At 44.3% G+C, this 13,669-nt stretch overlaps 1 protein-coding gene across 1 annotated transcript; it reads left to right on the forward strand.

Moving 5' to 3' along the window:
- The first annotated feature begins 7,909 nt into the window (after positions 1-7,909).
- Positions 7,910-13,424, forward strand: LOC115559321 (putative gonadotropin-releasing hormone II receptor). The gene is made up of 4 exons (XM_030378144.1): positions 7,910-8,148; positions 10,218-10,859; positions 11,911-12,115; positions 12,590-13,424. Exons 2-4 carry the CDS (start codon positions 10,290-10,292, stop codon positions 13,099-13,101), a joined length of 1,287 nt encoding a protein of 428 aa, XP_030234004.1. The 5' UTR covers positions 7,910-8,148; positions 10,218-10,289; the 3' UTR covers positions 13,102-13,424.
- The last annotated feature ends 245 nt before the right edge of the window (positions 13,425-13,669 follow it).

Below are 13,669 nucleotides of genomic sequence, written 5' to 3' on the forward strand. Positions count from 1 at the left end.
CTATATCATCTGTTTGTCCACCGTCCTTGTCTGTCTTTTATTTTATATATATTTATAAATACAAAGCCTTATCTGATGGATTCTTATTCTGTTAAGCATTGATGTGACACACCTGTCCTCCACTAATTGAAACTGATCTTCAGGGGGCATTAACAGGGATTAAAAAAAAGGAAAGTATTTTTTAAAGGCGGTACCTGGGAGTAGGCTAGCACTTTTTAACACATTTTCACAAATTTCGAGACTCATGTTTGGGCTTTTTGGTATTAATTTTCAATCATTGTTTTGTCAGCAGTCAAACATGGAGATTATATTATTTTATTAGATAATGTAGTCGGGGTGAACAACAAAGTACTCCGTTTTTTTATAGCTTTAAATAGCTCCCTGGCTGCTGTGCTTCTTATCCCCCAAACATCTTAAGTTCCATTCTTTTTTTTTTTTCTTTTTTTTAAACATATTCAGTGCTAATTAAATAATATCCGGGGCTTTGGCCCCGAATAAAACAGCCTAGTGACGCTACTGTTAACACCCAGTCAATTCAACCAGTCAATTGAACAAGGACCCCTTAGCCTTGTCATGGAGTATACACAAACTAGATCCATTACAAGACACTCACAATAGTAGCAGTTTTTCACACCATTTCTCTTCCTTCCCTATCTATATGTGTGATCTCTGTCTACAAATCAATTAGCTATTCAGAATAAATATTTTATATAAATATGAATTATCTGAATTGTTATATCACAACAGAGAGACTGTGATTGACATTTATTCCCCTATAACTTTAGCGACATGAATTTTTTACAATTATTAAATATCCATGATACTTGTTGCTTTTACTCCAACTATGGTTCTACTGCCCTCTAGTGGTCCAGAATGGAATTATGGAAGTAACACTACATAGGTAAGATTAATAATTATAAACTACACATTTTGCGAGAGTAAATAGGTTACAATAAAAAAACACATTCAATTATGAAAAAATGTGCTTTAATGTTTGATTTCTCCGTCTAAATGAGCTTGGTAGGATCTTGCTCCGGTCAGAGAATCTGGCTCTTCTCAAAATAAAAACTATATTGCAGCTCACCGTGCATTGTTTAAAAAAAAAAGAATAATAATTGTATTAATAAAACCTCTCCAGCCTGATTTCCTTTTATTCTATCTTCCCCTCTCTTACTATCTCTCTCTTTCAAACTCTCTCTGTCACATAAACGTTAAACCAAAGCATTACTTAGGCCTACTATTTCCATGAATGCACATATTCTTAGGTGGACGCAGTGGGAATCGAACCCCTAACCCTGGGAGAACGAATGCTCCATGTGCTACCATTAGAGCTAGACGTGAGCATAACACTAATATAATATTATACAACTGCAGAGAACCGTTATGGTAGGCCTACTGTTTTTAACATCAACATTTTTCCCTATTCAAATGTATGTCGCAATATAAAGTATATTGGCCTTATATGTTACTTTCTCTGAAACAAACTTCTTTCATTTGAACGTTTTGATGGTGATAATGATAATGAATCACTTCCAAAACAAGCGTTCCATAAAATAACCTGATAAGTGGTTGGGGGTAATGATGAGAATATATAAGAGATGGCACAGATTGCCTGAACCACTTGAAACACCAAGTGATGGGGCTGATTAATAGGTTGAAAGAGTTGAAAGAGGAAGAGAGGGACCTCATACCCATTAGGGAGGACAATTAAACTTATAACCGGATTATCAGGCTGTATCCGACAATGTGGGTTCGCAATATCACATTATATTTTTTTGTCCGTTCTGGTCGCATGTTATATTCTAACAGGCCTACTTGATGTGTTCTTAAGTATCTTTTTCCACACGCTAAAGGTCTACAACTCAATTTAGTAAATTAAATCGATTAACTAACGCTATCGCATTGTCCCTTGCAACACACCACCTAGGTGGCTTAACTGGTCTCCTCTGATGACGAGGTCACAGGGTGAGGATGATTAAACCGGTTAATTGCAGAGTTTGAGAGTAAATGCGATACACAGAGTAGGTGTTGTATGCTGCCTTGCCCAACATCTCTGTGAGTGTGCGTGGTGATGGCTGGCTTAATGCAGCCTCCCACAGCCCTGAGTCCAAACAGTCTGACTTGGGCCAGGTTGAGTCTGCTTGAACCAGCCTTCAACCGAACAGTCTCTCACATACACAATCTGCTTTTCTGCAATGCTTTTACTTTGTTAAATCCATTACGAAAATCACTTTTTAAGGTTGAAAATTGCATTTTCAACACCCAATGTCTCGGGGGAGATGCTTTGTGTCAAATAACAGGAACTGATGTTTTTGGGTATGGTAAAGGTGACCGGGCTGTGACCCCACAGTAGACCGTGTTCCTTGTAGTTTATAGACCCGTGGAGGGTCGTTATACAAGTGAGTCATGTCTAATTCAGGGCCATCGGCCCCGGAATTCTCCTTGAACAGCAATCAGCTAATCGTCTGAATGCTCAGTGGTTCGAGATACAATCAGCGACCGTATTTGTTGTTATTGTATGCATTAAGTCTTCCCCTTAACCATTCGTTCTTACTATAAGTATTCATCCCGCATTAGAGGGTTGGAGAATACAACTAACCGGACAGATGGCAAGGCTTAGCATAAGAGGTCCTTATTTTTATGTTATTCAAAGACAAGCTCACATGCACGCATGCACAAGTGCACATGCACACACGCATATGTGCACACACACACGCCTTCACATGCACGCCTTCAAACGTCCATGCTCAATCTCTCACCCAAGCATTATCTTTGATAATAATCATGTATCATTTTAGTTAATTATTCCTAATCAAGGAATAATTAAGGAATAATTGTCCCAACTATTGTTTGAGACAAACCCTCTGTGTGTTTGTGTGCATGTGTGTGTGTGTGTGTGTGTGTGTGTGTGTGTGTGTGTGTGTGTGTGTGTGTGTGTGTGTGTGTGTGTGTGTGTGTGTGTGTGTGTGTGTGTGTGTGTTTGTGTGTGTGTGTGTGTGTGTGTGTGTGAGTAGGGGGGGATATCGAAGAACTGCAGCCAATCTGTTGGACTAATAATAGGAATAAAACAACACCCACACAACAATGGTCCATTGCTGAAATTTTTTCCTCTGAGTGTGTACAGGCTTGTCCTATCTGCTGTTGACAAACAATGTCACCCCCAGGAGATGAAAAAAATATCACATTGTTATATAATTCAATCTTCCAGTGATTTAATCACACATATAATTTTAAACACACTCATGCACGCATGAGTGGTGGTGGTTAGTGAGGTTCCCCCTTCACTGTAAAGCGTCTTTGAGCGTCTAGAAAAGCGCTATATAAATTCAATCCATTATTATTATTATAATTATTATGATGTTTGAAATGTACTTCCGTCGTGAACCTCAATTAAAAGGCGAGCTGACTCACAAATGGCATCTAACATCTAAGAAAGCTGGAGGAAGAAGCACTTAAGAAACTGTCTCTTCTTTTTATTGGATTGCTCTCTTTTTCCGGGCCTTTGTTAATGTGTTCTGAATGAAATTGAACTTTACAATTACAAAAAAATGACACATCAACTCTTTTTTCTGTAAATTGTACTTCGTTGTTGGTATTCATCCTTTGTCTTTCAAGAAAGAGAAAGAGTTTCTTTCTCTTTCATAATGAGCCTTTCTAAAGACCCTAAGCCATTTTTGATGTGTCTGGTTGATGTCCTATCCTGTCGCCCCTGCTGCGATTTGCAATGGATTTGTTTACTGCCATTTTATATCCTTGTCTTGTTGGCTCTCGGGACGGTTAAACAGGCTGCTCTACTGTGGCTCGTAAGGGTTGAATATATGTAAATATGTAAGTGTTGAATATGTAAAACGGTAGCTTCAAAAGCAGCATGTGTTGCTACTTGGTCGTAGCGGAGCAAACTGTGGCGAGTCCTCAAGAACAAGATTCAAGAAGCATGTGGAGAAACAAGCATCTTCTTCCTCCCACACACACACACACACAGACGCGCACAGACACAAACACAGATACAAACACACACACACACACACACGCACACACACACACACACACACACACACACACACACACACACACACACACACACACACACACACAGATACAAACACATACACACACACGCACAGACACAAACACAGATACAAACACACACACACATGCACACAAACAAACACATACACACACACACACACAATATACAAACAAGCACACAAACACACAAACAAACACATGCACACACAAACGCACACGTTTCGGTCCAGTCCCGGAAGGCGTTCTGGTCTGTCACCCTTAAATTTAACAGTACACACATTAAACAATCTCCTCGGCAAACTTGCTGGCTCAGAGTGGGGGGCAGCAGCCCATACACTGCGTACCCCAGCACTAGCCCTTGCATTTTCTGCAGCTGAATATTGTGCCCCTGTTTGGTCCAGGTCATCCCACACACACCATGTGGACACCCAATTGAACTCAACAAAGAGGATCATTACAGGAACAATCCGCTCAACACCACTCCCCTGGCTCCCTGTCCTAGCCGACATAGCTCCTCCACCCATCCGGCGAGTAGTCCTCAATCAAAGGATGACCCAAAGGACCAAAGACACCCCTCCCCTTCCAATTCCATCCACCGCTCGACTTCCATCTAGACGACCAATTTGGAAGAACCCACCACCAGCTGATCTCACCATCCAATCAGTTTGGATAAAGGAATGGGAGTCCAAGGATAGGTCCAAATACGATACACAGAAGACAGCCAAATAAACATCTCGAATAAAGATCCTGTGCCCACCCTACATCAATCTACCAAGGAAGAAGTGGACGGCGCTTAATAGATTCAGGACTGGAAATGGCCCCTGCTTGGCCAGCCTTCACAAATGGGGCAGCAGCCCAACCCCACAGTGTGCTTGTGGAGAGCAGCGAACAATGCATCACATCATTGAAGCATGCCCTCTACAAAGACTTAAAGGAGGACTTGTCACCTTTCATATAGCAGATCAAGAGGCAACTGCTTGGCTAAAGGACTTTGCATTCGCTAAATAAAATAACAGTTAACACAACAGATAACTTTAACTTACCTGTGAGGGCCAAGCTGTGGCAACAGAATCTAGAGACTCTCCAAGCTTTGTTGTGGTCCCCCACATGGAGCTGATGAATACCCCCACCCCCTACCATACGGCGGTCATTACCCCAGTGCATTATCATAGAGCATCGGACTCATGTTGCGTTCAATGAATATTTTAAAGTAATGCTCCAGATGACCGGGTATTGTTATATATCCAAGTCCTTTTTTTCTGGAGTCTCCCGCTGTGGGATATTTAGTTGTCGGTGCAAAATTCCCATGGTAATCAATTTACTGGAAGACGTTAATGGCACATGCGTTTTCTACACCCTACCATTCGTCCTGTACACTGTTCCACACAAACATCGGCTGTTTTGTTATTTTGCCACCTTTACACTCAATAAAAAGTCAAGATGACTCACAAATGAATTGACCTCTCCAAACATTAAATGTGGTAAATGCCTTGGGGGCCTAATAAAATGGATGAATACTACGGTTGAACTACTTTTTTTTGTAAATTTGATTATTTCAGGATCTTAAAGGTGACATTATGAAAAACACACTTTTTTGGGATTTGGGGCGTTGTTTTGGGTCTCTGGTGCTCAAACAGGCATACAAACTTTGAAAAAAGTCTGTACAGGATTTTTAGAATGAGATGCATTTCTGAGAGTACCCCGCCTACAGTTACCAAACGAGTGAGTCAGTTTCGGCGCCCCCTCCTACGTAAGAACGGGGTACATTTGAATATTACCTCCCACTTCCCCACCCCCCTCCAATCAGAGCATAGCTATTATTTTGGGGACCAGCGGACGAGCAGCTTCCTCCGCTCGGAGGAAGTCCGGCAGCTCAGCTCCCGGACAACAATCCCTTTCTCCTCCAAGTTGCGGTTCAATATGGACTTCAGAGAGTCAAGGCCAAAGTTCCTTTCCTCCAATTCTTCTCAACCATGGCCGAGATAACCCCCACTACGAGTCTTTACTTGTTGTGGAAGCACCAGAGACGTCAGACGCATTCTTTATGATTCATAATATCATCCGAGGCGCACATAGTTTTTGGCCATTATATTAGATATAATATTATAGAAATACCTATGTATTATGTAATATTATTATTATATTATATTATGTAGATATAGTGCTCCAGGAGTCCGCACACGGCAACAATCCCTTCTCCTCCATGCTGTGGTTGACTCTGGAAGCTCATTGGTCAATGGACAGCAGCTCATTTGCATTAAAGCTACAGACACCAGAAACAGCACATTCTGAAGGGACTGAAACAGAGGGGAATAGTGGTAGGCGATATTTTTTTTCCTAAAAGCTATTTCCAGCAAACAGCTTCAAAAACATGTTTTCTGAGACTCATGTACTATGTTTACTTGTTGGGAAAACACCATAATATGTCTCCTTTAAGAACGTTTAGTTTACTTATCCAAGCCTTATCGTCTTCCCTCTTGGTTGATACATGTTTTTTTGTAAAGCTCATAAATTAGAGATTAAAAAACACAGTTCTTTGATTGCATCCCCAAAAAAGATCATTAGCTTCATAAGAAGTGTTGTTCGCCTTTAACTTCCACACATTTCTGTTTGCATGTTGCTACTAAGAAAAATGGAAGAATTATTGATAAATTTATCCTGTACACATTCAGAAACACGAAATGTCATAGAATACATGAGGTTTTCTTTGCTAATGAATAGTGTTTAACCTTTAAGGAATAGGATGCAGTAAGGGTCAATTATATCTGTAAATTTGTATGTGTACCATGTAGAAAAAAGTGAATGATGATACAGACAACGCACACAGGGCCCGCCGTAAGTAGACTTGTCAGACCATCTGCCTCAAACTTCCAAGGCAAACTGATCTAAAATATGTCACGCAAGGCACCTGCTCCTTGTTTGTTATCTGGATAATCCTTCAAGATGTGAATCAAAGAGATTATTGGTTAAGAAAAGGACACTGATGCTATCTGTTGAATTATCTTTGTTTCTTTATTCTTTCTCTCTTGTTTTTGCCTTTCAAAAATATGCTCTGCAGTTATCCAGACTTACGCCTGCAAATAAAATATAAATACATTAAAATACAAGAGTTTCCAGCTCAACCACATATCTCAGATATATCAACAAAATATGAAATAATCGTGCAGATTTAATATTTCGGGTCACAGATTTTCTATTGGGAATATACATAGTCTTGGAAAATCAAACATAGTTTAGTAGTTAGACTTACTTTACTTACTCTGCACAATCAAACGCACTGCTGTCTGTTCCCTAAAATAGCAGAACATAGCCAACCGATTGCCTCACTTTAAGTGAAGAGGCGGAGTTTTATGCGTTGCATAATTGTATTCCTAGAAAATATGAATGACCATAACTTGTTTTAAATGTATAAAACACCTGACTTGGGAGACTAGCCTGCGGTGTACAGGCTCAATCTTACATGATCGTAGATATGCATCCGCCGCTGTCTTGCCCTATATTGAGGTCACAGGATTAACCAGCGGAAGGCTGGGTCAACTCGTCCCTGGCTGTTTTCTGCTGCTTGTGGCTTTAACCGTCTCTCTCTCTCTCTCTCCCTCTCCCTCTCCCTCTCTCTCTCTCTCTCTCTCTCTCTCTCTCTCTCTCTCTCTCTCTCTCTCTCTCTCTCTCTCTCTCTCTCTCTCTCTCTCCCTCTCTCTCTCTCAAAAGGCAACCAGGGAAATTAATCCACCTGGGTATGTTTGAAAGGAAGCTGTGGCAGGTTGTTCAAAGTCATAACAGACTGGAGAACCTAACCTATTGGTCGCACTCGCACACGCACGCGCACACACACACGCTCTCGCGTAATCACACGCCGAGTTCCCTTAGCGCGCCACGGGAGCCAGATGGGTTGGTAGAGCGCGCGGTGCGCCTGCGGAAAGCGCACACCACATGCGCGCACTGAGCTACGAGGTTATACACGACTCCGCTCAATGGCTGTGAAGATTTTTTTTTAAGTTACGATGAACAATTAGCGTGCATTTATAATCTTATTAAAAACAAATGACAATCTGTGTTTAAAATATTGGAAGTTTCAATTACCTGGATGTACGTCTGAAAAGGCGCTTCTGCGACAATAATGTAAGTATTTAAATGTCTCTCCATTTGGCTACCTGAATCATTGAATGTGTGCATCATCTTAGACATGTTGGAAATAATAGCATGGGCGTGCTTCTCAGTGTTCTCAGTGTCCAAATACAATAGCACTTGGACATTGATCATTTCCCTAAACGCTCAAAGCCTAAATGGACTTTAAATTCGTTAAACTACATCGTTAGGTAGAGTAGGCTAAATAATGAAAATCTTTGTGTCTGCTGTATCGCAATAACTAAAACAGAGCTATGGATATGTAGGCTGCGGCATATATTTTGTAGCGTATGTGTGTATAGTAGGCCTACAACAAGACGCAAACACACACAGACACGCACGCACGCACGCACACGAAACACACACACACACACACACACACACACACACACACACACACACACACACACACAGTATCTCTTGCCGAAGTGTCTTCAAGTGGTAGGCTATGATAAGCTGCTACTATTGTGTGAGCGTCTTGAAATGGATCTAGTTTACTGCATAATAATTCTCCGTGACAAGGCGTGAGGGGTCTTTGTTCAATTGACTGGTTGATTCATCAGTCACAAAAATGTGAAAATGTGTTGAAACTGAGACTTGTGGAGAGATGGGAAAAGTACTCCCTGGTAACGCCTTTAAAAAATACTTTCCTTTTTTTTTTATTCCCTGTTCCGCCCCCTTAAGATCAGTTTAAATTAGCAGAGGACAGGTGTGTCACATCAATGCTTAATCAGCAGTTGACTAGGTCACCAAATCAGCCAATCACAGGCGTCGCATGCAATAGCGCGTGTTCAACCTACAGATGGAGTCACCTGATGAAAAACGCAGCTGCATACACATATGTAATGACCAACTTAAGAAGAAGTGACTTCATCCACCATGCCTCTCAATGTGATCCATTTCGCCTTCTTTAAATTAGAATGGCCTTTTATTAAAGATCCCTTCCTTTTAGTTTTTTAACATTATTTGAGTGATCACTTGAAGAGATCAAACATTTTTGGTCTCTGCACTCATATTCATTGCCTCAAACTCCAGACTGGTGGCATAAAACGTAACATGCATGATGAATATAAATCATTCCCTTTCATTCCATATGAATGGCCAGTGTTATTTTTAATAAACCCAATGCTTGAGACTACTATGTCAAACTTGACTTAGAGCTTAATAATAATAATAATTCATTAATTTTCTATAGCGCTTTTCAGTGACCCAAAGACGCTCACATAAAACACGAAGAGGGAGATGACAATCAGGGGGAACAAGCGGAATACAGCACAACAGAGAACAGAAGCAAGGTTGAGTGTGATAGTAGATAGGGATAAGGGTGGTTATGGGTAGGGGAGGTCATAGGCTTGGGAAAAGAGGTAGGTTTTGAATATGGGAAGCGAGGGAGAGTCGCGGACAGGTTTGGGGGAGAGAGTTCGAGAGTCGGGGTGCTGTTCTTGAGAAGGCTCTGTCACCGAAGGTTTTAAGTTTGTAGTGGAGGAGGATCTGAGGGTTCGGGAGGCGCGATGGGGGATGAGGAGGTCAGACAGGTAGGGCGGGGCCAGGTGGTGGAGGGCTTTGAAAGTCAGGAGGAGGATTCTGAAGTTGATACGTTGTTTGATGGGGAGCCAGTGGAGAGTGAAGAGAACAGGAGTGATGTGTTCACGAGACCGGGTGTGAGTGAGAAGGTGCGCAGCAGAGTTTTGGACCATTTGGAGTCTATGGAGGGAATGAGAGGTGATGCCAGTGAGGAGGGGGTTGCAGTAATCAAGACGGGACGAGATGAAGGCGTGGATGAGGGATTCAGCAGCAGGGGGGGACTGGCGGTGTCTGATTTTGGCGATGCGGCGGAGGTGGAAGTAGGAGGTCTCAACAATGGAGCTGACGTGGGGAACAAAGGAGAGAGCGGGGTCCATGATAACACAGCTTCTACGTCCCACTCTAATATTATTATTCATTGTATGTCTGCCGTGATTCAAACACGAGTACCGTCGATAATGTCCACCACTTGTGACTCACGCACTCTATAGACTACTCTGCCTCACCTTCCTCCCCTCTGCCCTTACCACCGCCCCCAGCGTTGATCTCCCACCAGCGCGCCTCCGACACACACAACAACCCTCTAAAACGATGACCCCAGGGCCGGGTGAATGACGAGCTGCTGTGAGCCCCCCTCCGCGGCCCCCATGCACGGCCCCACGGCCGGCGACGGGCTGAACGACAGCTGCCTCTGGTCCTCGCCCCACTGCAACTGGACCTCAGCGTGGGCGCCGGGGGGGCAGGGCGCGGCCCCCCGGCTGCCCGTCTTCTCCACCGCCGCCCAGATCCGCGTCGTCGTCACCTTCATCCTGTGCGGCACGTCCGCCTTCTGCAACGTGGCGGTGCTGTGGGCGGCCAACGCCGGCAGCAAGAGGAAGTCCCACGTGCGCGTGCTCATCGTCAACCTGACGGTGGCCGACCTGCTGGTGACCTTCATCGTGATGCCGGTGGACGCCGCGTGGAACATCACCGTGCAGTGGCTGGCGGGCGACGCCGCGTGCCGCCTCCTCATGTTCCTCAAGCTGCAGGCCATGTACTCCTGCGCCTTTGTCACCATGGTGATCAGCCTGGACCGCCAGTCGGCCATCTTGAACCCGCTGGCCATCAACGAGGCGAGGCGGAGGAACCGCGGGATGCTGACCGTGGCATGGGCCATGAGCGCCCTGCTGTCCGTTCCTCAGGTGGGGGTCAAGGGGTCAGGGTGGCGGGGGGGGGGGGGGGGGGGGGGGTTCGGTAGGTTGGGGGAAGTCGTATTGACACACCATGGAGTTATGATGGTTTGTGCGATCGTCCAACCTTCACATGAAGTGGGTGTGGGATTTCTTTGGATTGACGTGTAACAAGCCTTTGAGCAAACCCTCGAGGTCTTTAGTTTGTATATTCATCTAGTCATCACGATGTTTTTAGACAATTTTGACCCAATGCCACTTACAGGTAGAGATGTCTTTGCGTCTTGCTTCATGGTTTTTATCACTGATGACCAGGTAGTTTCTTTCTGCTCAGGGATGTCTATAGGTGGGCTGTGAACGCTGGTCGTCCTAACCGCCAGACCTCATGCCTGGAAGACTCACACCAACCTACCTAAAACGGCTGGCAGTAGGATAATTGTCCATTTAGCTGGCGTTTTTAACATCGATTACATGACTTCTCATTCTGAACCATTTCTATTAACCCTATAGAAAACTGGATCTGTCAACACATTAACAGATAAATACCTGCTGTTGAACGCCTATTCCACACATTTCCGTCCCCATCTTGGACTGTCAATATGCATAATAATGTACAACATGTGTTTTTATCTCCAATTGAAAACAAGATTTGAAGTTACATCTCCCCTGCTAACCCCAAGAAGAGCATTTAATGCAGTTTCTTTAAAAAAGAAAACTGCATTAAAAATTAGGATTTGCTTCACTTCACCTCCATCCTCCTCCTCTCACAGGACGTCAGTGTTAACATTGCATGTTTTTCTGCCCAACACATGCATAACCTAACCCCATCTGATTGCCTTTCCCTATCCCTCTATCTTTCTATTTCTCTCTCTCTCTCCCCCCCCCCCCCCTCTCTCTCTCTCTCTCTCTCTCTCTCTCTCTCTCTCCTCTCTCTCTCTCTCTCTCTCTCTCTCTCGCTCTCTCTATCTCTCTCTCTCTCTCTCTCTCTCTCTCTCTCTCTCTCTCTCTCTCTCTCTCTATCTCTCTCTCCCTCTATCTCTCCCTCTATCTCTCTCTACTTCAGGTGTTCCTCTTCCACAACGTGACCATCACCTTCCCGGAGAGGTTCACCCAGTGCACGACGCGGGGCAGCTTCGACACCCACTGGCAGGAGACAGCCTACAACATGTTCACCTTCTGCTGCCTCTTCCTGCTGCCACTTGTCATCATGATTACGTGCTACACGCGCATCTTCTTTGAGATCTCCAAGCGGATGCGAAAGGACAATCGTAAGTTCCCGCAGAATCTCCATCGCTGCATGAGCGGACAGACCATCACCACCACACACCACTTATAGCATTATTCATCAGGCAGTTCCAGTTGAACACATCGTGTTTGCTCAGCGGTAAGAAGATGAACGGGCCGTTAGATAAACATCTTTGGAGATACAGGACCAAGAATACAAAGTAATTTCTTTTGACCGTGGGGTTATGTGTACACAAAGGCAATCAGGTTACATGGCAGTTACCAGAAGTCCATTATTACCTGATTATTCAACAAATGCATCTCATGATTAATGCACACGTGATTAAGAGAGATAGACGAGAATAGATGAAAGAAAAGCGAGTCGGCTTAAATCAAAGAGCATAATGGAGAAGGAATTTAAAGAAGCAGAAGTTATTAAGTAAGGAAAGAATGTTCTTGTCGTTTTAGCGAGCATGAATAATAAACGCAGCCCCCGCTTGTCTCTTCTGCCGTTCCAGTTTCCTCCACGGAGGTGCACTTGCGCCGCTCGAAGAACAACATCCCCAAGGCCCGCATGCGAACGCTGAAGATGAGCATCGTCATCGTGCTGTCCTTCATCGTGTGCTGGACGCCCTACTACCTGCTGGGTCTCTGGTACTGGTTCTTCCCAGACGACCTAGAGGGCAAGGTGTCCCACTCCCTCACCCACATCCTCTTCATCTTCGGCCTGTTCAACGCCTGCCTGGACCCCGTCATCTACGGCCTGTTCACGGTGCACTTCCGCAAGGGGCTGCTGAAACGCTACTACCGCCGCGACACGGTGCCCGCCTCCGACCCCGAGAACAGCACCGTCATCACGGGACCGTTCCGGTGCGTCAGCAACGCGTTCCCGCTGAAGAGACAGCCCAGCTCGGCCGCGCGGGAGCGGTCGACGCCGGGCGCAAAGTCACCCAGGAGCGACCGTCTGACCGTGGGGAGCGATGCGGGGGGCTGCGAGGCTCGCACGCCCAGCACCGTGAGCAAATTGTGAGGGCGAGGGCGGGAGAGCACACTGGTACACATGGAGTGCGTGTGTGATGGGGTGTGCGGTGGTGGGGTGACTCAGTATTTGTTTGCTGTCTTTGATGCCAAGAGTTGTGTTCTTTTTTTGATGTCGTAATTTTGAGACATTTCACACGTGACCGTACTGACTCATCTGAGAGCTGAGGAGAACCTATTCACCCTCATACAAAAATATATATTTTTTCGTCACGTTTAAATGTGTTGTGAATTCTGAGTCGCTGTTTGCTGGAGTTGAGTGTATCAATGATTTAAAACGATGTACAATAAACACACCTGAATGCTTTTCCAAAACTTTGACCTGGTTTTTCTAGTGACATGTCAGTTAGTTAGGGGATTCGGATTCATAATTTATGGTTTGATCTCTGTTAGGGAAGCACATCCCTAAAGAGACAGTGTTCATTATTGATAATGCTTGAATTATCCTGGAAGGGAGGAATGGTCGATCTTTCAATTCATTGCAGCTCAGGCTTAATTTCTTCCTCAGTGCAACAACATAATGGAGGAAAGCATTTTTATTGGCAATTTAATTTGATGGT

Source organism: Gadus morhua, chromosome 14 (genome assembly GCF_902167405.1).
Source record: "Gadus morhua chromosome 14, gadMor3.0, whole genome shotgun sequence".
Classification (NCBI taxonomy): domain Eukaryota; kingdom Metazoa; phylum Chordata; class Actinopteri; order Gadiformes; family Gadidae; genus Gadus; species Gadus morhua.

What these genes read in the sequence shown, in the direction of transcription:
- LOC115559321 (XM_030378144.1), top strand. Translation starts at nt 10,290, where the DNA reads ATGACGAGCTGCTGTGAGCCCCCCTCCGCGGCCCCCATGCACGGCCCC. An exon ending in CCCTGCTGTCCGTTCCTCAG is followed by an intron (nt 10,860 to 11,910) that starts GTGGGGGTCAAG and finishes TCTCTACTTCAG; the next exon opens with GTGTTCCTCTTCCACAACGT. An exon ending in GCGGATGCGAAAGGACAATC is followed by an intron (nt 12,116 to 12,589) that starts GTAAGTTCCCGC and finishes CTGCCGTTCCAG; the next exon opens with TTTCCTCCACGGAGGTGCAC.